Source organism: Bombus vosnesenskii, unplaced genomic scaffold (genome assembly GCF_011952255.1).
Source record: "Bombus vosnesenskii isolate JDL3184/JDL3185 unplaced genomic scaffold, Bvos_JDL3184-5_v1.1 scf7180000013262, whole genome shotgun sequence".
Classification (NCBI taxonomy): Eukaryota; Metazoa; Arthropoda; class Insecta; order Hymenoptera; family Apidae; genus Bombus; species Bombus vosnesenskii.
Genome location: NW_022882922.1, coordinates 2206340 through 2233853, shown reverse-complemented (window position 1 = coordinate 2233853; position 27514 = coordinate 2206340). Strand labels below are relative to the sequence as shown.

At 36.8% G+C, this 27514-nt stretch overlaps 2 protein-coding genes across 2 annotated transcripts; one reads left to right on the top strand and one right to left on the bottom strand.

Moving 5' to 3' along the window:
* Positions 1–294: 294 nt before the first annotated feature.
* LOC117243200 (guanylate cyclase soluble subunit beta-1) lies at positions 295–27514 on the top strand. Its single transcript, XM_033510483.1, has 14 exons — positions 295–428; positions 688–761; positions 5919–6019; positions 7046–7164; positions 9574–9729; positions 10272–10425; positions 11240–11394; positions 13116–13244; positions 13512–13594; positions 16951–17121; positions 18401–18638; positions 19969–20109; positions 20941–21098; positions 27308–27514. Exons 1-14 carry the CDS (start codon positions 426–428, stop codon positions 27435–27437), a joined length of 1812 nt encoding a protein of 603 aa, XP_033366374.1. The 5' UTR covers positions 295–425; the 3' UTR covers positions 27438–27514.
* Positions 24253–27093, bottom strand: LOC117243209. Its single transcript, XM_033510492.1, has 2 exons — positions 26707–27093; positions 24253–25644 (listed from the first exon to the last, which is right to left on the bottom strand). Exons 1-2 carry the CDS (start codon positions 26834–26836, stop codon positions 24740–24742), a joined length of 1035 nt encoding a protein of 344 aa, XP_033366383.1. The 5' UTR covers positions 26837–27093; the 3' UTR covers positions 24253–24739.

The following is a 27514-nucleotide window of genomic DNA, read 5'->3' as shown; positions in this document are numbered from 1 at the left end:
CTTCAATTTCAAAATAGACGTGCAGCATATAGAATCGAACATAAGAAGAAAGTAAAAAATATGGATGTTTAATTCCAAGAAGAAACACGAGTTTTCTCCGCATTAGTCTCTGCGCGTCTTCCAAGTCTTCTAAGTATTCATCCAACGAATAATAACGTTGATGGCAAACCGACGATAGGGACAAAGCGGATTGGCAGCGGAAGGGTGTAGGAGGCGCGTGGAGAGCGAGCTGAAGACGGGTAACAGGGTTGTATCTAGATGGCGCAGCTGCGAGAGCAGAAAATCGATACTTATCGTCTCCGACGAACAGCAGGCCGACTTTCCAGTACGCGGCTCGTGTGCACGAGGTAAACATGGCTCCCATGGCAATTAGAATGGAATGATACGTGGAAAAGCCTTAACTAGACCGTTTCTCTCTGATCATCATGGTACGTTGCGGTAAAAGAGAAACCGGAAAGACTATCTGGGACGGAAAATCGACGGCTGAACGGACTGTGACTGGCAGACGACCGATAGGACATGTTGACAGTCGATGGATGTCAATTATAATCGCGTGTACCAGTGACTAAACCGATCCGTTCGCTCGTAAATCATACACAGTCATGTTAATAGTTGACGTTTACCAATGTTCGTTCACACGATCACGCGCTAAACTATCGGTTCTTCTTCTTTCTGTCTTATGTGCAGTACGGATTTGTGAATTACGCCCTCGAGCTGCTGGTTGTGAAGACCTTTGACAGCGAGACGTGGGAGGCGATAAAGTAGGTAAAACGTGGGCGCCCGACTCGCTCTCATTCTCTTTCTTTCTCTTCGTCCCTCTATCGCTGTCTTTGGTGTCTCGTTTGCTGTGTACACCGTGCTTGCATGATCCATCGTTCACATTTTTCTTCCTATTCGTGCACAATCTTAAATATTCGCGGTGTTGTCCGTTCGATTTCACGGATGTTAGTCGACATCTGTCGAGAAGGCTACAAGTTGATAGCGAGAAGACGCTTTGCCAGGCCACGTGGTATGGACTCCATGCTTGCCCAGCTTTATTTTGCTCTAGCATTCCGATGTATATAGACGTATCTGTAGCGGGGTTCGGTGCATCCGTGACCCGAATCCCTCGCATTCTTTAATTGGAAATTCGCTGCCTCAAGAAGATATTTCTTTTTCCTCGCCCATTGCAGTACTAGCCGGAATTTATATTGAATCTTCTGGCCAATGTGATTCCATACAAATCGGTGAAATGATTGAACTTCCAATTCGACTTGAAGAATAAACGCGACGAAAATGAATTTCGTCGATAAATTTCTTTGCGGCGGTTTGAACGTCACTCTTTCTCATCTTTTCCTTGAATTTCTCATGGAGACGCGAATATAATGAACCACACTTTTATTCCTTATGTCTTGCTTGAATATATGAAAATTGATGCTTGTATTTTGAAATATTAAATACTTTCTGCATCCCTTTATTGGTATCCTTATAAATATTGCATCGCATATTTATACATATTATATACGGAAAAGTACACGTTTTGTATCTCAAATTAATATAATCGTTTGTGAATTTGCGTTTAAATACACAATGGACTTTTCGAATACCTGTCACGAACATAAAGAAACTGAAGCTGACCGAACACAAAAGCGTCTAAAACCATGAAATCCGATATATTTATACAGCTACTAGCGCTTTTGTTCCACCCACAAACGATTTTGCTATTCTTTGACATATTGTACCATCGCCACGCTCTAACCGCCATTAAGAACACTCGAATGTCACCCTACATTCTACCCCATCTCTCTTTCGTCCATTCAAATGCACTCAACGCCACCATTTTTACTCTTCCAGTGTATCAATCACACCCACAAGCTACATTCGCACCTGTACTTACATAAACTTCTTTTATTGCCCTTAAACACCCTATTCACTCTCAGAATAAACCCCACCTCTAAAACTAAGCTCTCATATATTATACCCTAAAGAATTCCACCCTCTCCCGTAAAAAGCGAAATATAGTACAAAACGCACACGTATGGACACATTCATATATTCAGTTCGTCTAACTGTGAAACAGAAAAGGACGTCGAACCTCGGTGACTTCTTCCATCCTTTTCATTGGATCAACAAGTTCGTGTAATAAACTTTTGTTTACCCGATGCTCAGGGTCTATTGATTCAACGATACAGCCCACGAAATATTGGCACGCGTTTTGCTGTTTACCGAGCGGTCGCCGCGGACCACAGGCGAATCCTTAAATGCTTGATCGAGCACACCGTATGAATGTTTCGCTATTTACCGATCAAACGGTCCCCTGGGAATCGTTTGATGCGCCTACTTATTTACCAGGATTAAACGACGCTCCTTTCTTTTGAACCAACAACTACGGCTTGCCGAAAGTTTGTCGACCGTGTTAGAATATAAAAAGAATCGTGTAATTCACGCCGAGGAAAACTTTTTACGTTCGCAGCGGTGGAATTCCTTTTCCTGATCGTATTCTTAAACGAAAAACTGGTCTTCTTACCAGGCCCCCTTTTTTATCTTCTCGTAAAAGAACGTTTCTGCGGGTTGCCTGGCGAAATTTATGTGGTGAGAAAAGTAAGGAAAGACCGAAAGAGAGCAAAAGGATGCTAAGACGGGTTTATGCGCGAATATGCGAACGTGACTCGATAAAGTCACGCGCGAAATTCCCAAGCGCTCCGGAAATGTAACCTTCTTTTGCGGTCTTCAAAGGTGACAACGTGGACCGCGCGTCTTTCGAAGTTTCAACAAGTTCACGTAGTTATTACGTTGGTATACGTGACATGTCGTTTCTTCGGATAAAACTTCGTGCAGCAACTTTATGTTTAAATAATTTCTACACGATATTTCATATATCTCTTTCAATATTTTAAATTTACAAGAAACAATTTTCTACAGTTCAGAAATCCTTTAAATGTTACTTTTCAACGATCTAACTTCGAAGATACTTATTTATGATATTAAGAAGTTTTGTAAGAGTTCTAAATAGTGAATATTCGTGAATGCAAGATCGAAAATTTAATATTAATTATCACAGCGACTAATAACAAAATTCCAATATCTCTATTGTAAAATTTATTGTCATTTGCATACACGTATGCTTTCGTCTTTAAACTCCTGAGAACCATTTAAGTTAATCTAGCAAAATTTAAAATTTCGTATGGCCTTGACTGCGTAATACTCGTGTTGCTTCACGGTTTGCGTTTCTTTGAATACACGAAGAGTTATTGCTCGGCCAATGCGGCACGGTCGGTCAACTATGCGTTTCGCGATTCGCTGAGATTTAATTGAAACTGGTTGGCAACTTAATGTACAAGAATTTATTGTAGAGCCGGTTCGGCCAAGATTATTGGTTGATTATGCAACGTTTTATGAAAGTCTGATTTCCTGTGTTTTGATGGAAATGAACCTGTTTATTAGTGAGACATAAGCTGTTGCCAGGATAATTATTATTAGCGGAAATTGGTGTGTGTGACTTGTTTGTTAACATTCGTTGCTTTCGTGTATTTTTGTTTAAAATCTCATTTCAAATTTATTTCATTTTATCGGTATTTATAATCGAGGATGACGATAAGCGAATAAAACTCATTTAAGTAGACGTTTAAATAACTGTGTTTAATAACTTATCTGTTCTTGGTTAATTCCGGCTGATTGGAAAAATAATATTGTCTTTGTTATTTAACAACATACACAACAACGAATTTAACAATATTAATACATTGTTATAATAGTCATGCGTTATTGATCACGTAATGAATGCACGTTCTACATTAACACAACCAAAGATATCGTTAAATGCAATCTCGATAAATTAAAGCTAATGGAGGATTAAAGATAGAGAAATTAATTTTGGTAAATATAAATATATGTATAGTACTTTAAGACGATAACACACACTTCTTATTTCGATGTGACATCAGTGATTTTGATACAAATCATACGATGTAGGTAATGCGGGTAGAATCAATACTAGCTTTTCTCTTAAATGAAAGAAGTGGTTGTGACAAAGTCCCAGGAGAGCAATGTTGTTTGTTGGAAATATATGAGTGGGAGGTACGAAAATGTGGGTTACCCTCGGTGTAAGATACCACAATGACTCTTGAAAGATCCGGGAAAAAGGGTCACTTTAACCGTCCTAAATCACATCCCATCGTCACCGCCGTGTTTGTAAACTGCGTGATGTAATTTCCGAGATCTTACTGACGCAGCTCGCTTCGCGTAGAAAATATGACGGTGCTTGTCGCTTGCGGAGTGCCCTATTTTCGTAAATCCATACACAGGCGTGGGTGCAATTATCAGTGACATCAAAGAATGCATTCGATGAAAGTTGGAAAGATTTTTTGCTACGAAAAGATACACAGGTCTTTGAAAGTTATTTTTTATCTCTTTTTGACATAATTATCGACATTGTAATTCGGTTGCAGCTGTGGGTAGAAGCTGTGAAGTAATCCTGTGCTAGTCGCGATCGTTAAAACCCATTTTGTAATTAATGTAATATATTTGAACGTGGATTTGAAACAAAGATTCTCTTGCGCTTTGTAGAGGATTAAATTAAATCTGAAAGATGATCTCTACAGATATTGTAATATCCTTTTTTTGTTCCTATATTCTATATATGTTTGTATGTCTTTTATTGTCACAAAATATTACTATATTAAAATAAATGAATGATAATTAGATGTAGAATATATCAAATTTATTATATCTATTTAAAAACATACAGCATGTTGTTCATTTTTTAAATATATTTAGATTATCCGTAATTACCAAATATTTTATTTTCCCTTATATAATAATCTGAGGCAATAAGATATTACTTGATATTTCCAATTGTTTATGACCTGAAAATTTATTATAAATACACATAAAATACCCTTCAAAGATTTTAACTTTATGTATATCTAAACACCTTAAAGTCCTCAAGCCTGTTATAGTACACTCCACAGGCGTCAAAGCGAAATAATCTTGGTGAATGGAAACGCCAATATTATTTTTGCGGTTCATTTAAGATTGTATTATGGTCTTTTGTCGATCGCTAAGAGCCTTCGGGAAGTTATGCGAAAATGCTGCGGCGAGCTTGGAGTGACAGCTCATATCCATGTCAAACGGTGAAGTGCCTTTAGACTGCACTTTGTAAATTTAATGGAAACCGAGCATCTGGTAACCTGTTAAAATGCTTGGCTTTTAGCTGCTAAGAAGTATTTACTTTATCCGATACGCGAAACTAATTAATTTCCTCTTACATCTTCTACCGCCAAGGCGAACCATCATGATGCGACACGACGTGAAAAGGAAAGAAACGAACCTTTGCCAGATTATACAACGACACTTTCAATTTTCCCAGATTTCTATCCTCTGCCGATAGAAAATAAAACGACGTGTTAGCCGTCCTTTCGAAACTTTAATAAAATCGATGCTAGGTCGCTACGGTGTTTTAGCTCGGAACTGGCAATTAGTATTGCATTACATTGCCAAGTTTTTAATATACGTAGCAGGAAAAGTATCTCTGCATGGAAATTTATCGAGGGAACGAAAGTTTTCATTTTACTGTGTATCTTTATAACAATTTGATATAATAGAATATTTATAATAATATAATAAGAGTTAGAAATTTAGAAAAGTTTATAGAGATATCAATGAAAATCATTGTGGTGCAGGTCAATACACTGTCGGTTTTCAAAAAAATCTGTTACATTTTCTTAAATCCTGAAAACGTACCGAGGCAGATAATACAGATATAGATACGTTAATTAATTATGTAACTTTCAATGTTATGGGATGATGTTATGGGATACATCGCTATAAGTTTTGACCCGTTATCATGCATGCATCCTTAAAAGTCGTATTAGTATTGTGATAATTATAATATAATTATAATATAAAGATTAATGTTTATTTATATCTTGTTCACGCAGGAAAGATGCCGCGGTTAACATGGAAGGACAGTTCCTGGTTCGTCAGATATACGATGATGAAATTACATATAACATCATATCGGCAGCTGTCAATCGGCTCAGTACGTATTCTTCTTTGAATTGTGAATCTTTAATTACATTATTGTGTCGCTAAAAGAGCATATTCTGGATGAAAATTTCGTAGTATCGTTACAAAAGATACCATTAAGGAAAGTTAAATAATTCGATTACGTAAAAGAAACACGAAAGCTTGATATAATAACAATCTCTCATACGATACTGGATCTTTTAACAGAGATCTCTTTAGCGTCTAATCCTATTAAGATTCTTGACTCGCATTCAAATAATTGCTTTTATCCCTTGGTTTCAATATTTCTGCTTCCTCAATTAAATTTTCAACAATATTTAATCCTATCAAGATGTTCAGGGATTTCCAAACATTTTTACCTTATCGCTGTTATTTAAATTTTTGTGCAACGTGTAACTTGATTAAGGTTCTTGAATCACTCTAACATTCGCGTCCATTATCCTTTTCACAAGGATAATTACGTTTCCTTTGATACATGATTCTTGAATAGTAAATTAAAGCAAAATATTTCTTTAACACCTTTTATCGCGTAAAACTATTTTTTTATTTGCAACATAACTATAATATCATTATACGCTTCGTTGAACATACATTCTTATCCAAAATTACATTCTTATTCTAATCAATTTAAACTTCAATGAAAAATTTTACTTCCCTTCTCAATTGAAAACGAAATACTAGTGATAACGATAGTATTACATTCCCCACATTGAACCATAAATCCTCGGCAGAAACGAGAAAAAAGAAAGAACCAGTCCCTTGGAACCTTCACCTCTATAATCTCCCTCGACGAGCAATTTGTCGCGAGATATCGAAGTCGTAGCTAATCTCTTTTCTGTACAAGAAAATCGACATTCCTGCTCGAATATGTAGCGCAAGGTGTTTCTGGAACATTGTAATATTATCCTTGATCGACGGCCGAACGACGTCGACGTCGGTATCGGTGGTTCCCGTTTAATACGTTAAACAGCGTTAAACTCGGAAAATCAAATTCCATGGAACATCGATGGTATCGAGGATATTACGGGAAATCTTGCAGACATTCCAGCGGACGAAATCCTCGAGCTGTTCGGCAGGATGTTCTTCGAGTTCTGCCAGGATTCCGGCTACGACAAGATTCTCCAGGTGCTTGGGGCTACGCCCAGGGACTTTTTGCAGGTAAATAGCGCTTCGACACGCTAGTTTGCCGCCATTCACTTTCCTGCGGAATAAGATTGCACCGGTAGACCGTGCCCGGGATTCTCGCGATTCCATGCGGATCGCGGTGAAAGTTTCCTGAAAAAATGACACGTAGGTAGATCGTCATTCCCCTTAGTGTTATGTACGAAGGCCATAGATGTTCTGTTACGCAATGCGATAGGATTGCGCAAAAAATTGGATAGAAACGTGGGGACAAAGAGAAACTTATCGAATGCTCGCGTATGATTCAACTAGGTTCATCGTAACTTCTTCTTTCGATTCTTTCGTTTTCAAAAGTTTCAAAAAGATGGAATCATTTAGGCTACACGATTAACTTAACGATACAAGGCCTCGAATAGGTATGTTAACGAAATGAGAAAGTACATCTACATGATGTTATCATTTCAAAAATAAAGGAGACAAAATATTATCTAATGGTGAATAACACTTAATCTATGGTATTTTATTGCAATGTTAGGAAATGTATTGGAATGTTAGGAAAAGCATAGAGATCAGAACCTTGTCTATAGCAAAGAAATATTTTAAGCCAATAAATTAACCGTATTCTTTCACAAGTTATCAGATCGATATACAATTTTCATATTTCCTACGATCTATAGCTATCTATAGCTGATTCAAGAGAGCATCGTCTCTTTTTGTTTATTTCTGTCCTCGTTATTGTTCATGCGCGTATCCGACAATTTCGATCCTTGTATCAGGCACGTAGCGTTTACAACGTATATGCCCGTTGTTCGGAACTCGACGCACGATTTGTTCGGGAAAAATGCGTCGCGCCAGTCCAGCAATTGCGGCAACCTACGGCTGAGTAATCAAACAAAAAGCGCGTAAACCCGTTCACATGGTTAGAATACGAACGCAGGATTATTGCGACGCGCACTGTAAAATGTTTTTGTCGCGCCTAGCCGATGCATTATTGTGATTTCTTTACGGCGTTCCAACGACTGAATCATTGGCATGTTTCTCTTCGAAATATGTCAGATAGAATCCAGCGAGGTTAAGTATATGGAACGGAGCAGTAATGATAGCAACGCTGTGAATGGAAATGGATTCTTTGGGTAAAAGCGAAAAAAACAAAAAAATAAAAGATTATACCTCATTAGTTCTTCTTCTTTATTTTGATTTTTTTTTTTTTTTACATAGAACATTGTCTGTTAAATAATGAATTCTGAAAGATCATCGAGCGTAGATTTGACAAAATATAGAATCTAGGTTATTTCATAATTTGCGATATTACTGGAATAGCGTCAATGTATAAAATGTATGAAAGAAAACGCATAGTTATTATTTATATGTTTAATATTTATTCATTCAGAGAGGAAATATTACGCACGGCTGTGGTGTTTGAATTAATTACAGATTCATGAATTCTGTTTAATATCTCCGCGGTGTTTAGTCATTCACATCCAAACCAGTACCTCCGGCACGTTGAACATACGGTTTTGTTTTCGTATAATTATGAAAGACATACATTACGTAGTTACCGGCGAAAGATACAAACTCTAAATATAATCGTATGCATATCTTGTCTTCAGAGCAAACGTGTTTCGAAATGAAATCTTGTTGCAAGACAGTTCTGCGATTGTAGTATTTAACTGTAGACGTATTTGTGTCATTACCACAGATATGTAGTTCCTTAGGTTATTCGTTTCATTCATTAAATTCTTGTGTTACGACAATTAAAAAGGTTTAAATTTATATAATGAAATATATTCGTTTATTAAAATTTTTCCAACTCAAATGTTGAAATGTATCAAAATTCCTCGCTAGATTACTATAATGAAATGAGATTTCAAAATTCAAATTTCACACGGAGGTAAGCTTATAGTAATATTTGTTGAATCAAAATTAACAACCGCCCTACATATGATTCTGTCGCGATTCTTACCATACTATATTTCGAATAAGCCCATTTGCGCTACGTAAGAAATTTCGTTCACGATGAATGTGCGCGACGCGATTAGCAAGTGGAATGTAAGTAATGTGACCGCGGATCAGAATTATTATCGTTTTTCCATCGCGAGGTTCCATTTCCGCTTATTTCTTGGCTCGAGACCGTCACGTACGAACAGTTAGTTCTCGTTCCGTTGTACGAACTTGGAAAATTTCGCGTTTCTTATATTTCCTCGTCGCTTGGATTCCACGAATATAGGCGCGATCGAAATTAATGGCAGAAATTGAATTGGAAACGCATAACGAGTATTGCACGATGAAATGGCGTGCATTGATCACCATGGCTGGTTGAAACGCAAAGTGGCAATCGAAAATAAATTAGGGACATAGGAATGTTTTAGTTAGGCGGAACGCGATGTTCGATAATGGCGAGAGCACAGATAGATTGACAGGGGGCCGTGTAACCTTTAATTACAGAACTTGGACGCCCTTCACGATCATTTAGGCACTTTGTATCCGGGAATGAGGGCGCCCTCTTTTCGGTGCACCGAGAGACCAGGGGATGGAGCGCTCATATTACATTATTACTCCGATCGACCTGGTTTGGAACACATTGTGATTGGCATCGTCAAGGTATTTTTATCGTTCAAAGATATATCGGGTGAAAATTGAGCATCGAAGCTTGTTAATACTTAAAAATGCAATGTTCTTCCTTTATGGTCTTACATTTTTGCAATTTGAAGTTTTTTAAATTACGAAGTAGACTGCGAATGTTTATGAGTTCATAGAAAATTCAGATGTGCAAAAATGGACAGAATGCGTATAACGTGCAAGACTGTAGGAAGTGTCGAAATTGAAATAAAATTAATGAAAGAAATCTCGATCCATATCCTATTTCTTTAATGATATTAAATACGAGCACAAACAGCAATTATAGAGATTGAAAAGGATGGGAAATAATAGAGAGTGGCAGTAACTTCCATAGCACGAAGATCTCGTGCTCTATTTATCCAAATCTAATTTTCCGCCATAAGATCCTGAATTTTGAATTGCGCGTATTTTAGAGAGAACGACTGTGTCAATTAACCAACCTGTAATATTTAATTTCCACCCTAAAATTCATTCAGATAAAAGCAAACGGTTATTAAATCGGTTATAAATTTTATCGATCTTAGACCGTGGCGAAGAAGCTTCACGGCACGGATATAGAAATGCGGATATTGAAGACGAAAAACGAATGCGACCACGTGCAGTTTTTGATCACGAACACGTCCGGTCCTGGGGTCGTTTCAAATCCCATGATCGCGGAACTTGAAACCTTATCTGTCGGTGAGTAATGCTTTTGATACGTCAATCTTCTATTTATAAAAATAGACGGCATTCTACTTTATATATCACAAAGACATATCTTGCTACGAGCAAAGGATATTTCAGAAATTAAAACGTCTAAAAATAAGATTAAATAGGAATTTTGTTATGTTGCTAGTGTCAGGTAATACAAAGTCCATAAACGCTTTATTAAAAGGTTGTCATAAGAATATAAAACTCTTCTTCTTGGTTTTATCCAACCCGTTATGCATGAAAAGTAAAAAATTAGCTTAACGAACGCTACCTCCAACAGTAAGTTAGTCGAGGGAGATCTCTCGGTCCCTCAGGTAATTTTTTTGAGCTTACACGACGGAGCTTTAAAAGGAGAAGTTTGCAATATGAAATTAATCGAGAAAATCAATATTGCATACAACGAAGTTTAGTCTGTAATAAATTCAATGGTATCAAGTTCCTGTGGATTAGTATATGAAACTCTTTGATACTAAAGCATGGGTGCAGGATTTAACTTTGCCTTTTGTATTTATGTTACAACCTTTTACTAAAGTATTTATAGGCATGTTAATCCTAGTTTTTGCTGTGTCCTTGTTCCATAAAGTCAATGATATATCTGGAAAAGAATAATTTTTTAGAAGAGTAAAAGATTAATTCCATATAGACATACTTGATTTAATGTCTGATAATATTGAGAATAAAGCAGATGTTAGCATATTTTGTGTGCTCTTTTTTTATTAAGATTAGATATCTCTAAAACCAGCAAAGCACTGAAAGTGATAAGGACAGATTTACTAAAAATGTTATGAAATATATGCCGTAGAACCAAAAGTGAGCCCTATGACCTTTTGCCGAGTTTTTCCATTCCATCTGATGTTCAACCGGGACCTTACCATAGTTCAGACTGGATGCACTATAACTCGAGTTATCCCTCAAGTGTGCTCTGGTAATTGCAAGTTGAACGACATCCTTCTGACTGTAAGTTCCCACAATTATAACTTATATGGACGATGCATGAAGTACTATCGATATCCATGCTATTCCAGCCACGTACATTTTGCAAATCTTGCATAAACTGCGATGTTTATAATCATCCTGTAGGATAACATCCATAAACACAAATTTTAAGGTTGACGTTAACTTTGGTTTAACAATCTGTGTAATCTATAATACATAAATATTTGAATACTGGTGGGAAGCGTGTTGAACATCTATTATAACATTTTGTCAGCGTTTAATGAACACTATCATTCTGCTGATTTTAGTGGCAAACAATAACTATCTTACTATCAATTATTAACTATAAAGTATTTTATTTAAAAAAAAGAAAGAATGCCATTGTGGAAATTTGGAACTTATTTTGTCTGAAAATATGTTATTTACTTCAAACGATATGACTCTTGTAACCATGACAAAGCCATTAATTATTTTTCGGAACCTTGCTTTATAGTCTACGTATCTCATTTCATAAATATCTAGATGTTATTCATGGAGGAGCGATATAAACTCGAGAAAAGAAATGTGTCATGTGAAGCACTATCTAGAATCGCGATTTAATAAAAACACGCGAAGAAAGACAGACATTACAGATTCTGCAATTGATCAATAACAATTTCTTCCATCTAGACTAATCTAGAGTAATAGATCTAAAAGAAATCTGACGTAATAGAAAGATCCACGTCTTGGGCTATCAGATTTGTAGGTAAGCTTCCTCTTCTTTTTACTCTTTTTGGTACTATGTCAATAATAGATAACAGAATCGATTCACAATGTAATATCGACGTAATTGTGTTTGTTTCTTCAATCTGGAAACACATGTACCTCAAAGATATCAAAGATAATTCGAAAGACAACTTCTGAAATAAGTATCATTGCCTTCATATGAAAAATATTGTAGTTATTAAAAAAAAAGATTCAAAATTATTTTTTATCCTTTTACAGATGTATGTTTTTTACGATGTGATATAAACTTATTTATTCAATTCCATCGTATCATTAGCATATACAATTTTTCTCAAAATTACTTTGGGCTATTCATAGTTTGTAAAACGCGGTACAAAATATCGATTCAATCGGAATTCTGTAATGATCGATGCACAAGGCATTAGCGAAAAATGTTTTATTCCCGAAACAGCACATTAGTTAGCACGGACCACGAAATTGCGTTACTGTGAGCCGCGCATTGGCCACCAATGATAATTCGCATGGATTCATGCACGCATAATCGTATATCTTTCAAATACGGTTTGTTTCAAGCGACATGACACGAGCTATTGGAACGGTACCGTTTAACTTCATTTGCATCCGTGCTCGCACCTACATCCACGTCTGTGATCCATTATCCATTCATTATTAGCCCTCGATCGTCGTTGATATTTCATGACGCTGCTGCCTTCAGAAATCGAAACAGAATCCCATTGCACGTGCATAGATGTATGGAATAAAGTCAATCGATAATTGATCAAAATTCTTGTCGTTGATCTAGATACATATTTATACACGTTCACAACGATAAACGTAATATCATACTAACTTACGAATTTATGACTTATTACGGATTGCAATAAAGTATCAGGAAGTACAATTCGATAAAGGTTGAGAATAACTATGTATGTACGTTTTCTGATCACAGTATAATCTTAAATGTATTTTATATGTCTTTGATGTTGCGAAATAAATCCCTAGCTTTGTTGTCCTAGGTGAGACCACATTTAGAGTTAACATTCGAGAACATATTGTCACACATCAACACGGTTTACGTGTTACGAACGAAAAAGGGTGTAATGCAAGTGGATTCTTCCGAAGAATATTCGTACCTACGTTTGAAAGTTAGTATATTTTTTAGAATATTAGAATTGTCTAAAATCATTTGTTGGTTCTAGGATTTTTATAATACAGTAAAATCGATCAAATTATATATTTTTTTTTTAGTGAGGTTTAAAGAATCTTTATTACCAATGCTTATGAATGATTGAATATTTATATTTATAATATTTACCATTATATTCCTTGTAATTAGTAAATAATATTTAAATCGTAAGTGGAAGAAGATGAACTATATTTCGTTGTCACGTGCAGGATTATTACTTTTCCAGGGGCAAATGTTGTACATACCTGAGTCAGACCTCGTCACCTTTCTCTGTTATCCTAGCGTTATCAACTTGGATGACTTAACCAGGTAAGAATTTACATGAAGTATAATCATTAATTCAAACTGATTCGCTCTATGACAAAGAGAAATTACATTCTGGTTGGTTGAAAATGAACACATAAACTACGATTAACAAGGAAATTAGACGAGATAAATTGGATAAGCGATCAAAGGTTAATCTAAATTCAATCAAATTCCGAATTCAAACGTCAAAATACCACTATTCAGGACTTGATTTCATCCGATTAACGTATCAAAGTCGCGTTGATTAACGACTCACGTTTCTCCTGAGCATGTTAGCGCGACCTCGATTTGTTAGAAATCGAAGAGCACGATCGTTCACATCCCATGATTCGAAAATTTGCCGTCTCTATCGTTACGGTAATTATATCACGCCGACTGATATCGTTATTCGTGCGTTTACGTTGATCCATACCGCGGCGCAATTATCGAATAGTTCCTAAATTGAATTTCAATCAAACCAAATAGCGCGGCCGTACGACTATGATCAATAACGGGACGAGAACGCATTCATCGTTGTTAGGTTTGGTGACAAACGTTCTGAATTCTATAAAAATGACTACGACGTCTGCATGCGTAAGTAGCGACGAAATAAATGGCTGTCAAGAAAAATGCAACGTGATTTTCCGCTGGAAAAGCGATTTTCCACTTCGGTGCACAGAAACCGACGTTTCGGTTTCGACGTTTATGGCTATATCGCGTATTAAAATTCTATCATATATCATAAATATTATATAAGTAACTGTTCTCCGAAGCAAGAAAAAGGAAGTTGTGAAAGAGGCAGAGAGGAATGGGAGAAAAAAGGAATAAAAAGAGAAACACTAAGGGAAGGAAAAAAATGAGCATTCGAAGAAAATAGGAGAAAAATAGGAAGAAAGGAAGCATTCCAAAAATGGAAAGAGCCTGGTTAACGTAGCATCTTTATACTCTACTTCCTCATTATCAGATGCTAAATCTGCTTCGTCACAACTCAATCAAGATTTTTCGCCTTGCCGTAAACGACCGTACCTTGTCCAAGTTTCTCTTTTCACAAACGCTAGATTATCAAAGATTTTAATTAATTAGATCAACTATTTCTTTGTCTTTTATAAGAAAAAGTCTGGAATATTCATCCCATAAAAATCAGTAAAAGATATCTCATCGTAAGGTTTGATGATTACGAACCATTAACCAATTTTCATTTAGCCAAAACTACTTATGTACTTTAATTTCTCAGTAGAGGACTGGCATACAATGTCGATATAAAGTACAGGATCGAACCGAAAGAAAATCTCGTGGAGAAATATGAGTATGTACAAAGAAGCTCTTGTTATACAGTAAGAACAAGACAATAGAAGTATCTTCTTTCAAGTAGCACAAAATCCGTATACAAAGCTTAACTCAGCCGATCTTACAACTATCGGACACAACGGTATTTAGGTCGTTATCGTAAATAGACGCAACGTGTTCGATGGCTGTCTAGTGGACTTTTCCTATTAATTCATCGTAGCCCATTACTTTGTCTTTGCGCAGAAAATATTTGTCTCCGAGTAAAATAACGGGTACACTGGCCATTCAATAAATACTGAAGCGATGGCTTGTATAATTACAGCTATTCGAGTGTCTGTCCGTACTCCACTATGAACATAAATTTCCGTCAAGCCTCTACCGAATTGCCCTCGTTCGAATAATCTTCGCCCTTGCTATTCTCGTAATTTTCCTTCTCCCTTACAGTCGACCATTCTCTTCTTCGTCCATGTCAACTTTTGCTTCTCATTTCCTCTATTTTGTGCTCCAGTAACAGGGAAAAATGTACGAAACATCGCGTTTATCCGCATTCTATCATACATTCTGACCCGGATCCCTTCCGATCTGTTTTCTGACCGAGTTCTCCGGAAATCGAATGTCTCACGGAGAAAATTCAGTCGCGTAATTGACACGTCAAGGCACGTACATACCGGCAAAACATGTTCATACACAGTGCTTGCAAAATGTTCGCTGATGTTTCCTGACCACTTTACAAAATATTTTCTCAAAATTGTTCTATTTGGTTCAGATGCTTCGAAGGATTATGTTTCGCGAACATATTTATGAACAGGATGGAAATGAAAAAATGACAAATAAACGAGGAACTGTTGAGGACGCATCAGTGAAAATACACTTTTACACGATATATAGATCATTTTCATGCGAAATTATATACACGCCGTTCTCTAGATTCTCATGAATCTCTCGACGATTAACGTCAAGATAATTCCTCCAATAGTTTGAGTTGACTAGGATTTAGTCGAGCAGAAGCGTCAAGGTAGTTAGCAGATAAATTTAAAGCTTAATCGAGTTGTCGCCCATTACTCCGCCTGTTTACCGCGTTAACTTCCTTTTGTAACGAGAACCCAGTAGCGATAACTCTTGGAGCATTAGATTAGGCGAGAATTACGCTCACCGGATAGATTACCTCGTTTCAGTATGGAAAAAAATTACGGTTCGTCTAGGGGAATAAATTTTCTTTGAGAGAAATGACGAAGTTGTTTGAGTGTCGTGAGTAAGGATGGTCCTCCATTTTAACGAACCTCAAGGGTGCATTTTTGCGCCGCGTCATTGGGTAGTCTTTACCGTCAGCAAGCGAGAGCAGAGAGATGAATTATACATCGGATATGATTGAATGCTGAATCTCAAATGAGAACGATTAGAAGTGTCGGAGATAAATTGCAGCGGATTTGAAGCCGCGGTTTCCATGGAAAGTCATAAATATCGTTTTACGTGACGTATACGGAATAATGCATCGTTTATTGTCGTATCGGTTATTACTTTTTAAATTATTAAAGTTTCGAGGTATCTCCATTTGCATCGAGATGTTTGAGACTTCTTGTTATCCTTGAATGAACAATAGATTGTAAACATAGTTGAACAGCATTGGATCGAAGAGTTGTATACAGGGTCATTGGTAACTGGTGGTACAAGCGGAAAGGGGGTGATTCTACGCGAAAAAAGAAGTCGAAAATATAGAATAAAAATTTTTCGTTTGAGACTTTGTTTTCGAGAAAATCGACTTTGAATTTTCGCTCGGTACGCGTGCACTTATCACATCTCGTTATAACTTATAAAAATAAAATCTCACTGTAGATTTTAAAAAAAATTTAAAGAAAAAAAAATTTTTTTATTCTATATTTTCGACTTCTTTTTTCGCGTAGAATCACCCCGTTTCCTCTTGTACCACCAGCTACCAATGACCGTCGTTCGAAAATTTAGAAAAGTTGAAATTACTTTGCAATCTTGTAATCATCGTCACATACCTCGTTTCAACACTCGTTTCTCCTTACAAATATGTACGTTAATGTGATCGAATGTTCTATTGTTTACGTTCATGTATTTTTGATTGTCAGGCGAGGTTTGTATCTGAGCGACATCCCCCTTCACGACGCCACCAGAGATCTCGTGCTGATGTCAGAGCAATTCGAGGCTGATTACAAATTAACGAGAAACTTGGAATTGCTTACCGATAAATTGCAACAGACGTATCGTGAGCTCGACGGCGAGAAGCAGAAAACCGACAGGTAAGGATTTCCGTCCGCGTAATTTTCTGATTAAGGAAATCCCCATTGGTCTCGTTTGCCATTTATCCTGACGCAATTCTGCCGGAATCGACTTCTCTCCAGCGTCGTTACAGTTTCTTTCTTGACAGAATACTCTCTCCTACCGGAAATTGGATCGTGATTTTTTTCTCACCTTCGTCGGGAGGTATTTTTTAAACTACGTCTATTACGTCGTTGTAAAACGTCAACGACATGACCGTGACAACGAAGCGTCTTGAAATAAATTTAGTTTGGATGATGTGCACGATGAATTTAAAGAATGATTAAATTTGTGAAAGTACTAAATGAAACGGACCGACTTTAGTTTCAATGGAATATTTCAATTTTGATTGCACTGAACACGTTTAGATGTTTTAATCGAAATAGACTTGTTTCAATAAAGAGATTAAATATTTTAGCAGTGTATTTATAAACACATGTAGAGAAGACTTTATATTCGGTATGACGCAGGATATATTTTCATCGTCATTGTAGTAATACGTTCGATATTGAGTATATTTGCGTTCCAGTCAGAAAGGACATATTAAAAAATGTTATAAATACTTTCATAAAAGATATTAATATTTATTTTTTATGAGAATTATAGCTACATTTTCCACCTGTTGCCCTCGTATGCATTGCATACATGAAAGTAGGTCGTATCGCACAAAGAATTTTTTGAATCGGGATGGGATAAATGTGCTATGTAATTGGATAAAAAATGTTTAAACCGTCAGAAAAATTGCCTTTCGGGTGATATAAAAAAGAAATTTCAACAATTTTTGGCAGTTTATAAATTTATGTGTAACATTCTTTCCATTTAATATTAATAAACAACTATTAAGCGCGAGATATAAAATGTTGATTTTACATAGCAAATAAATTATATTACTCTAATTTATTTCAGAGATACAGAAACATCAATTCCAGCAAATATTGTCGCAGACAATGGCTTCCAATACATTAATTCAGCATGAAAGATTCATCAAAATTTCAATTAAATAAAATAACAATCTTTACATTTTCCTTTGACTTTCGCATTTTAAGCTAATTTAATCTCGTTTGACACACAGCGAGATCAGAATCAAAACTTCGTAAAAATAACTTCCATCTTATTATAGAAAAGGGAGGAAAATGCGGAGGCTTGTTCGATTTATAGTTCCTATTTTCACGATTTAGAAGATGCCAACGGAATTAGCAATTCGTGGCACGGTGGGTTGTGGTTGAAGGGAGCTGCATTAAAAGTTGTACGTGTCCGTAGGTTGTTGTACTCTGTGCTGCCCATTTCCGTGGCGAACGAGCTGAGGCACTCGAGGCCGGTTCCTGCGAAGAAGTATGACTGCGTGACCTTATTGTTCTCCGGGATCGTTGGTTTCGGAGCTTACTGCGCCGCTCACACGGACTCCAGTGGTGCGATGAAAATCGTCAACATGCTCAATCAGCTGTACACAGCGTTCGATGTGCTCACCGATCCGAAGAAGAACCCAAATGTGTACAAGGTAAGCGTTTACTTCGTTGAGAATCTGTGTCGAGTCGAACTAGATTTTCTGGATAATTCCGTACTGAGGCTAAGTAAAAGTAGTACTTTTTAGTGTGTTTTTTTGTATTTTCAACGATTTAGGAAATTTTACATTGCAAGATGTATTTGATAAAATAGACTTGAAATGACTTTATATTCTATCCGATATTCACGCAATTGGTAATTCATTTAGATATTAAAATATCGAGATATTTATTGTAGAATATTTACTAGATATTTGAGTATTTATTATAGAATATTTTAATATTTAATACTAAACGAATGAAGTTAAGTTAAATTAAGTCGGATAAAAAAACATTGAAGGTGTTATAAGGAATAACAGAGAAGATTGCAACAGGATGTATATTCGATTACGCAAGATAATGTATAATTTGAAGATTCGAAAGTGACTGATACGCTGGAAGAATAATTAAAGGGTTCAAATGCAAATGAAAAAAAAATTGAACGTTTGTAGTTCCATCGGAATGGAACTTGGAACGTAACTTAGATCGCGAATGGTAGTAATATGGAAAGTGCGCCTGCATGGTGTAACATAAAGCGTTCATGGCGTCGCAACATATATTTTTGAAAGGCACTTTCGCGTTGGAAAGAAAGTTTTCTCGTAACCCGTGCCGTTTAAAATGCATTAATGGATGGTTGTGAGCAACTCCGTAGGAAACATGAACGACAGCCGTTAGGAATACTGGCTATTTTAAATAATAATACCGACTAGGAGAAACTTTTTTGTCCCCTAGGACTTCCTTTCATGTGAAGTGCCATAGTCGGGTTTGCAACTTGTACGAAGTCCATTGTAATATGCAGATGATGCTTTATACGTAGAATAAGTACTAGATATAATCTCCCTTTTTTCTTTCTTTTATGAAACCAGCTACGAATTCCCTTTCAAAATAGTTCCCTATATTGCAACGTTTATACTTACAATTATAGTAGCAAATTTAAAGAAACATAACGCGGTTAAAAGAACGATTATTAACTACTGATCATCGTAACAATATTTTCTAAATACTTTTTAAGTTTATTTATTATTACATAATTTCAATGCACTTTTAATTAATTATAAATAATTATAAGTACCTGTAACTCCACCTAAAACAAAATACGGCCATCAATATATATCTTCTTCTTCGCTTTTCGAAAGGAAATACACATTGTTATCGATTTTACTTTCGACGAGAATATCGTTAGAAAGCTAAAACGAGGATTCGCGTATAACCATTATACAGCTGACAACGAATATATTTGAATTTACGAGAAGGCTTGTTAGCACTGATCCACTTTGGTCGGACTAGGTCGAAACTGTTGGTGACAAATACATGGCCGTGAGCGGATTACCGGAACCATGTCGTTGCCATGCACGGTGCATCGCTCGTCTCGCATTGGATATGATGGATCTAGCCGCGGACGAAGTGCAGATCGATGGCGAGCCTGTGGTAAGCCCCATATTTTTTTATGCGTTCGTTTTGCGGCCTTCAATTTTTATGTTTGCGGGTAGGATCTCTTCGAATGATAACATCGATCCTCGGGGAAACATTTATCATCTCTCTGTTACCACTTTACCACCAACGATATCACCGAAATATTTCTGAATTCGAAAATCCAATGATTAATTTTCTTTCTCCAATAGCTCGTAAATATCGTTTCGTATAATAATTCGGGGAATAATTCTGAATGATGAAATTATATTATTAAACGCGAGTTTTTGAACTTAAAAACTTTAATTTTTAGTTAACGCGTAATGAATTTGAAATTTATCCGATCTATGAACTCTCTATTGTAACTTTTTCGCTCGAACACTTTTTCATTAATTTACAGGCAATATGTTTGGAATTTGATCAATTCCCGCTACAATTGATATTTCAATTTTTCAAATAATTCTTTCCATTTTTTAAATTCAAATTCCTCGTGGTAAACGCATCGCAGAATTATCAATCGGAATTCACTTTGTCTCCAAGTACTTGGCTAATGTATTTATTCCTGTCAGCAAAACAACGAAATAACAGAAAATACTTCTAAACGAGTTAAACGTTCCCCGACTTGACTTTTCAATTGCGTTTCGTGGAGCGCAGTACGGAGACAGGTACGCGAGAGATCTCTTGCATTCGATTATCCGTAGAAAGACTCTTGTTCTCCTTCCTGAATGTGCTCTTCCTGTTCCTACGCGAAAGCTTCCGCCGGTAACGTTTACGTTGTCGACGTGACGCGAATTCACATCGTTGTATATAAAGAAGACCCGTTTAATAAACGTGCGAAATGTTTTGCAGAAAATCACCATCGGCATCCACAGCGGAGAGGTTGTGACCGGGGTAATTGGACACCGTATGCCTCGTTACTGCCTGTTTGGAAATACGGTGAACCTCACCAGTCGAACTGAGACCACCGGGGAACCGGGTAAAATAAACGTCTCCGAGGACGCATACAGGTACGAAGCCATATTAAATTTACGGATTTATGGTAATTACAGACTATTTTCGAGGCTTGCTGGCATTGGAAAAAGTCGGTGCTGAATTTGGCCGAATTCGTGAAACGCGCAACCGTAATGTTTCCTTTCGAATCGTAAGCGGTTTATTTTTGAAGCTTTTACCGTTGGGATTTCGCTTGGGAATTCGGCCTTTTATTAAAGAAGGAAGGAAAGTTAAGGGGCTTGTTAGAGTAATTTGCAAAGTACTAGCAATTTTGTTTGTTTCAGAGTTGCTCTTTACAGATTAAAGCGATGACGAAATATTTTCAATCGTAACGCGTTTGAAATAGTAGAACTGCAGTTATTCGTAATTTGATTAAAAGGTTTTGCAATTTCACAGAATATGGAACATATCTGATTGAAAATTTATATGAGGTTTTCCGTTGTAATCAATAATTAAAATATCTCTTTTATCTCCAATAATATAGACAATGTTTGAGATCGAATTCAAATGATTTTACAAAAGAGATATCGTGAAAAAGAAATTTCTTTATATTCATCTTATTATATGTCATAAGATAGTTATCTTCTTTCGAATTTTGTATAATCATTGTTCTGTTTTTTATGAAAGTAACTATATAGTGTTTGCTGTAGCATCTTGTAGAAAATATTCAAATATATTGAATTGACCTGGAACAATCCCTCGAAGCGATATTACGATAATGTTTAAACTTGTTATTTATATTAATGAATGCTCAAATTAATATGTTGCCTCAAACGAACAATAGTGAATTGTTGTGTGCCTTTCGAACTATGTCTATTATTAACAATATATCACCACCATGAGACGCCAATTTGTGCATTTATCAAATACGTAAACAGTAACTTCGCACATTATACTAAAATTGCTTTGGAAGTTAATCACTTTGTTGCTGGTGCTTCAGTTCGTGTTGTGGTAACAACTCAAACATTATACAGTGCATTATAGCACCTTTAGCTAAATACTTATATCACAGCTTCATAGAATATGTTACGATAAAAACCTTGGAACTTTTGTACGATACTCTCTTACATTATCTTGAATTATCGAAACTCGAATAGTTGGTAAACGATAGTTAACCGTGTCCAGCAACATTATGCTCAAACGAATTATTTAGGGAGAAGGTAATTCAATTATACGAATTCGAGAAAATCTAGGAGGGCTGTTGAGCTATCATCCCCGTGGGAAATACATTGGACGCAGAGGGATAAAATTTAATGCAAAACGCCAGTTGAAACAGTTACATATCTGTCAACTGATCTCCAGGGTATTTTAAATTTCAATATCACTGCTGTTCGCCGAGACATTAACCATACTTGATGGACACGTTAACGTCATGAAAACAGCGATTCGTATAAATTATACAGCAACAATTTTGTCACTCTTGCACCGAAATTTACACAGAGATAATTTATTCCTAGTTTGTTCTTCGTTAAAACGCTTTAATCTATTTTGGTTAACACAGTGCACTCGACTTCGTCGCAATATTTCATAATGATCGTAAACTCTGATGGCGCAATACCAACAATAGGTAAGAGTTTTACGAAAAATGTAATCCACTGGCAAACTCAACTTTCAGTCGCAACATAGCGTACATATTTGTGGTTGCATCAAAGTGCGGAATTTATAAATTGAGTTTTCTTTCGTGCCAAGCATTTCGCAAAAAGGGGAAAACATTTTATGAAAACGAACGATGTCTCGAGTGATCGTAGTTGGTATATAATTTCTCTTATTCTTTGCATTCATTAACCTCAGGATATTATCATGTATAATTATCGTAGACCTATTGAACCTAACTTTCCCTTAACCTGCCACGACTTGTGTTCTGTCTATCACATCTGAGTGAAAACCTTGCTTCAATCGACATTGAAATTGCTTCGATCCGTTTACTTGGAATCATTGGAATTTAATGTTTTGAATTTCACTCGTTGTGTTCCACTATTCTTTAATAAATATTTCTTTATCGTTGTTATTCCAAAAAACTTATCGCATTTTCTTTGATATAATTTTTGCAAGCAGATTTATTGCCATTGAAGAAAGTTTTAGAAAAAACAGGAATAAATTATGGTGCGACTATGCGATATTTAATGAACAAAGCAGAGATCAGATTGAACATTCTTAGTTGTCCAGTTTTTTTGTCTACTTTTTATCGACCCGCGAAAGCAAATATCGTGTCGCTGAAGAATGACATGCTTTTTATCGGCTGATCCTAGACTTTTCTCCTTAATTGCCGCATTAAACGTCTAAGTTAGAACAGTACTTTTTCAAAGTCAGCATTTTATTATTTGGCAGAAGTTCGTAATAAATAATTTCCTTCCACTTGAGCCAAGTATTTATCTTAACTATCTTAATATCGTTTGTAAGAAGCGTTACAAACTTTTCCAATAACCGAATACCTATAATCGTTAAGTAGTTAATACCGCGCAGTTTCAAAAAATTCGTAAGGTACTAAATTTTATTTCTCAAACTAAGTTTACACTGAAATAAAAATATTGGCCACTAATAAATAAAAAATGTATAGAATACCGTTTTTCTAAACCTTGAATCATGCTCAGTGAAAGCATTTTGTACGTTATATATCTGTCACACTTTTCTCTTCCATATTGATAGAGTTTGATCGTTTGAATGAGAAACGCCATGTCACTGTTGTGTACGTATTTTATCATATTGCGAGTTTAAGGTAAAATATCCCGTATAAAATGGAAAAGTCGATCCACCAGAATCGAAATTTATACGGTCAACCTGTTATTATATGACGGCAGTTCGATCAGGAAGTTCGATATAGGTATACAACGGTCCAGGCACCGTTTGAAAGAAATTGCATCGAAAGTTAGGAACAGGTTTAAAGCATTTTAGCGAACAGGCAACGTATGCATTTTACGAATCAAACTCTTCGAAACACACTTCTGTTAGATCGTGTACCAGTTCGATTTCATCCTGCTCGAACAACTTCAGACGCGTTCATAGAAACTGTCTAACTGTGAGTCTCACAATTGTGTATCGAGTGACCCATTTTGTTCTGTAAATGCGTTTATTTCTTGTATCTTTCTTTTGAAGGTGACCAGAGAATATGAGTAGACGGAAAATATTATATTTACAAAATAGAAGGAAAAGAGAAAAATGCACGAAGGAAAATATTACGAGTTCTGTAATTTGTACACATGAAATTTAAACTTTGATACCTTAAACTATATTTGATAAATTTTTGAATTTATTTTATTCCAGACAAACACATTATCGCATAGAATACACGTAATACTTGGATTTTCAAATATCTTAAGGTCACTTTATACGTAGCTAAAAATGTCCTAACTTATATCTATGCAACACACACAACACATACAGCACGTACACGGATAATTCGGAAAGGTTCAAATACACTTTGAGTAACTTGAAAAGCTGAAGTTAAAAAAACAATCATTATGCGCATATTATAAGGCCCCGATCGTAAGAGTTCGAAAATTCGTTGAAACTTACTAAATCCATTTTCGCACGAAACAGATCAATTTCCAAAAAGCCTATCTTCCGAAATACGAGATCTTCTTTCGAAAGATTCGGAAATCCAATGATTAAAGTCTAAGCCCATTCAGCCATGAGGGGTAACCACATCTGCACAGTATTCTCAATCACCGAGAAGGTCCAAGTAATTCCTCAGCGACTCCGGGATTTGAAGCTTCTGAATCCCATGCGGCAACGCCCAGTTCTCGAACAAAGTCTCTCGGATGCGACAACGACAAAGATGCCTCAGTTCCGGCGGACTCATGCCACTTCTCTCCGGCGGCACCAACTTCTGCTCGACCAGAGTTGGGTACTGTTCGTAAATGGAAACGCTGAAAATGCCGCTCTGCTCGGCTATGTGTCCAGGCGTCTTCACGAAGGCAGTCGTCACGGTTCTCAGCACGAGTTTCAAGCAAAGTAGCAAGTGTTCTGGGAACACGATCTGATCTTGGCCAGGTTGAGCGTCGTACTCGCTCAGCTTGTTCAAGAGCATCTCGAGCGGAGAGGGAGCCAATTTGTCAGACTCGACCGAGGCCCCGTAACGGAGCATGATCAAAAGAATATCCGGAGAGCCGTGTTGAATGGCCACTCTCAAGGGCAACGCCTGCCCATAAGATTCCATAGGAACGTCAATGAATCGTCGTTTATCGGGCGAAGACGCGCAACGATACTCGAGTCTTCCGACTGTAGCGTGATGCAAGAAATACATTAGAGCTCGAAGATTCTCTTCGCGATCCTCGAAGTCGCTTTTCCAACCGGACAGGAAGTGAGTCACTCGTGTACCGAATATGGCCCCCACCAAAATACGCTCGAACGTTTTCTCGCAGTAGAATATGTCATTGAGTAGTCTGGAGACGATCTCATTGTTGTTCAGGTTCCAGTCGAAACAAAGTTTCGCTGCCACATAGAGCACGTTGTGGAACTTGCCGAGGAGGCACACATAGCCATTTTCCATCATTGCGATGTTGTGATAGCGAAGGGCAGACATTACTATCCTCTCGCAGACGTCTTGCTTATCTAGGTTTTCTGCTGCAAGTTTGAAAAATAATTAGATTCTCTTCTGGCGAGGAAAGTTTTGTTAAAATTTTAATCAGAGATGCTGTAGTTCATTGGTTATCGAGGATCGAGAACCGTGATTTTTATTGCGGGAGGGAATTCTGTATTGAACAGGAGGCTGTGCTTAGTGGGACCTAGGCTAGGTTCGTGTATGATAGAATCTAGGTAGGTAACCGGAGAGTCGCTCGAAAGATATTTATGTTCATTGTTTCTATTAATTAACGATTGCTACGAGAATGGTTACGTATGACGGTTATCGGGGTGAAAGCAGGAACTTAATAGTAATGTTATTGTTTCACAATATTTCACGATGACTGCGCAATGTTTCACTTCCTTAGAAATGTAAGATCTTTTTATAACATGTTCTAAACTATTAATCCCTAGATAAAGACAACAAATGATCAATATTTCAAGAAATATACTTAGTCCTCTAAAAATTTTCTTCTATACTATGAAATACTTCAAACTCATATCTAATTAAGATAAGTATATCGCAACAATTAATAGTACTTTTCATCAAAGATAGTTCTTACTATTTCTATATTAACCAAATTTCATTCTCTGTATTTCTCCAACCGATATACGTGGTTCTTCCAATTCACCGTGCGAATGATCGAACAACACAACTTGCGAAACTCTCTTTTCACGGATAAGTAATTCCATTCGCGTCGCTTCGAGTGGTCGGTTTGCATAATTTTTCGAGGAAAGTAAAATCATATGGAAGCGAACGATGCAAAAGTTTCTCCCGCATATAACATTACGTAGGACCACTTTCTTTCCGGTATCCTCGATCGAGCCACTTTCATGGTCACACAATATAGTTTCTAGCAGGTTGCTGGACGAATCCTGCGATCAGTGAATCGGAAACGTTCATCGAAGTACGTTGACACGCTCCGCGACCGATTTGAATCGATTCTTTTTAAACCCCCGTTAGGCATTACGGTAAATCGTCAGTCGAAATCCTATTAAAACGACCTATGATTTTCTAACTCGTCTCGACCGCTTTGAAAACAACGAAGAATGTTCAGAATGTACCTGCCGAACAGCTATTTATCACATCTGAAAAATAGCCAACCATCTCGCGACGTTTGTATCGAGAGGCCAAGCAACTGCGTTCCATTTCAGCGAACAGCTTGTCGAAGTAACAGTCGATCAGTACCTCCATATTTTCTTTCTATGCCCGATGGGAAAGCTTAAAGGACGACACGCACTGATCCTGTGTCAACAAGAACGGTTTAAAACGTGCTAGCAAACTATCACGACCATTGTTCACTTCTGAATAATGGCTGATACAAGGAACAACCGTGGAAACGAGAGAGGGATAATTCGATTAGACGTTAAATAAGTATATTCCAAGGGCTTCCCCTGTTCAACTACGAAGGGGACAACGAGTAGGTTCGTAGGATAAAGGTTTCAACTTTGTTTGCCGGTGTGGGGGCGTACGTAATTATGCGTGAGCGTTAGGTTCTGGTAATTAAAGATTTTTGATATCAAGTGAGTTTATAATTTGACTATATAATTGATTAGATGACGTTTCTCAAAATTGTGATACGCAACATACTTTCTTTATAAATGTAGGCCTAAGATGAATATTTTAATGTTGTTTTGAAGACGAACTATTTTATTATCATTACAGATATCTGTGCATGCCGGAGAATCAGGATCCCCAATTTTTGCTGGAGTACAGAGGGCCTGTGTCTATGAAGGGCAAGTCGGAACCCATGAACGTGTGGTTCCTGTCCAGAGAAAGGGAGCTACCTGCGTAAATTTGCAATCGCTGTGGCGACCGCCATCGTAGCAATATTTTTACTACTCAGCTCGAGCTCTCAATTCATTTAGCGCA

Excerpts from the sequence above, each read along its gene's own strand:
- LOC117243209 (XM_033510492.1), bottom strand. The coding sequence starts at position 26,836 with ATGGAGGTACTGATCGACTGTTACTTCGACAAGCTGTTCGCTGAAATG. Across the intron at positions 25,645-26,706 it reads GATAAATAGCTGTTCGGCAG|CAGAAAACCTAGATAAGCAA; the intron begins GTACATTCTGAA and ends TCAAACTTGCAG.
- LOC117243200 (XM_033510483.1), top strand. Across the intron at positions 13,595-16,950 it reads AACTTGGATGACTTAACCAG|GCGAGGTTTGTATCTGAGCG; the intron begins GTAAGAATTTAC and ends TTTGATTGTCAG. Across the intron at positions 20,110-20,940 it reads AGATCGATGGCGAGCCTGTG|AAAATCACCATCGGCATCCA; the intron begins GTAAGCCCCATA and ends AATGTTTTGCAG.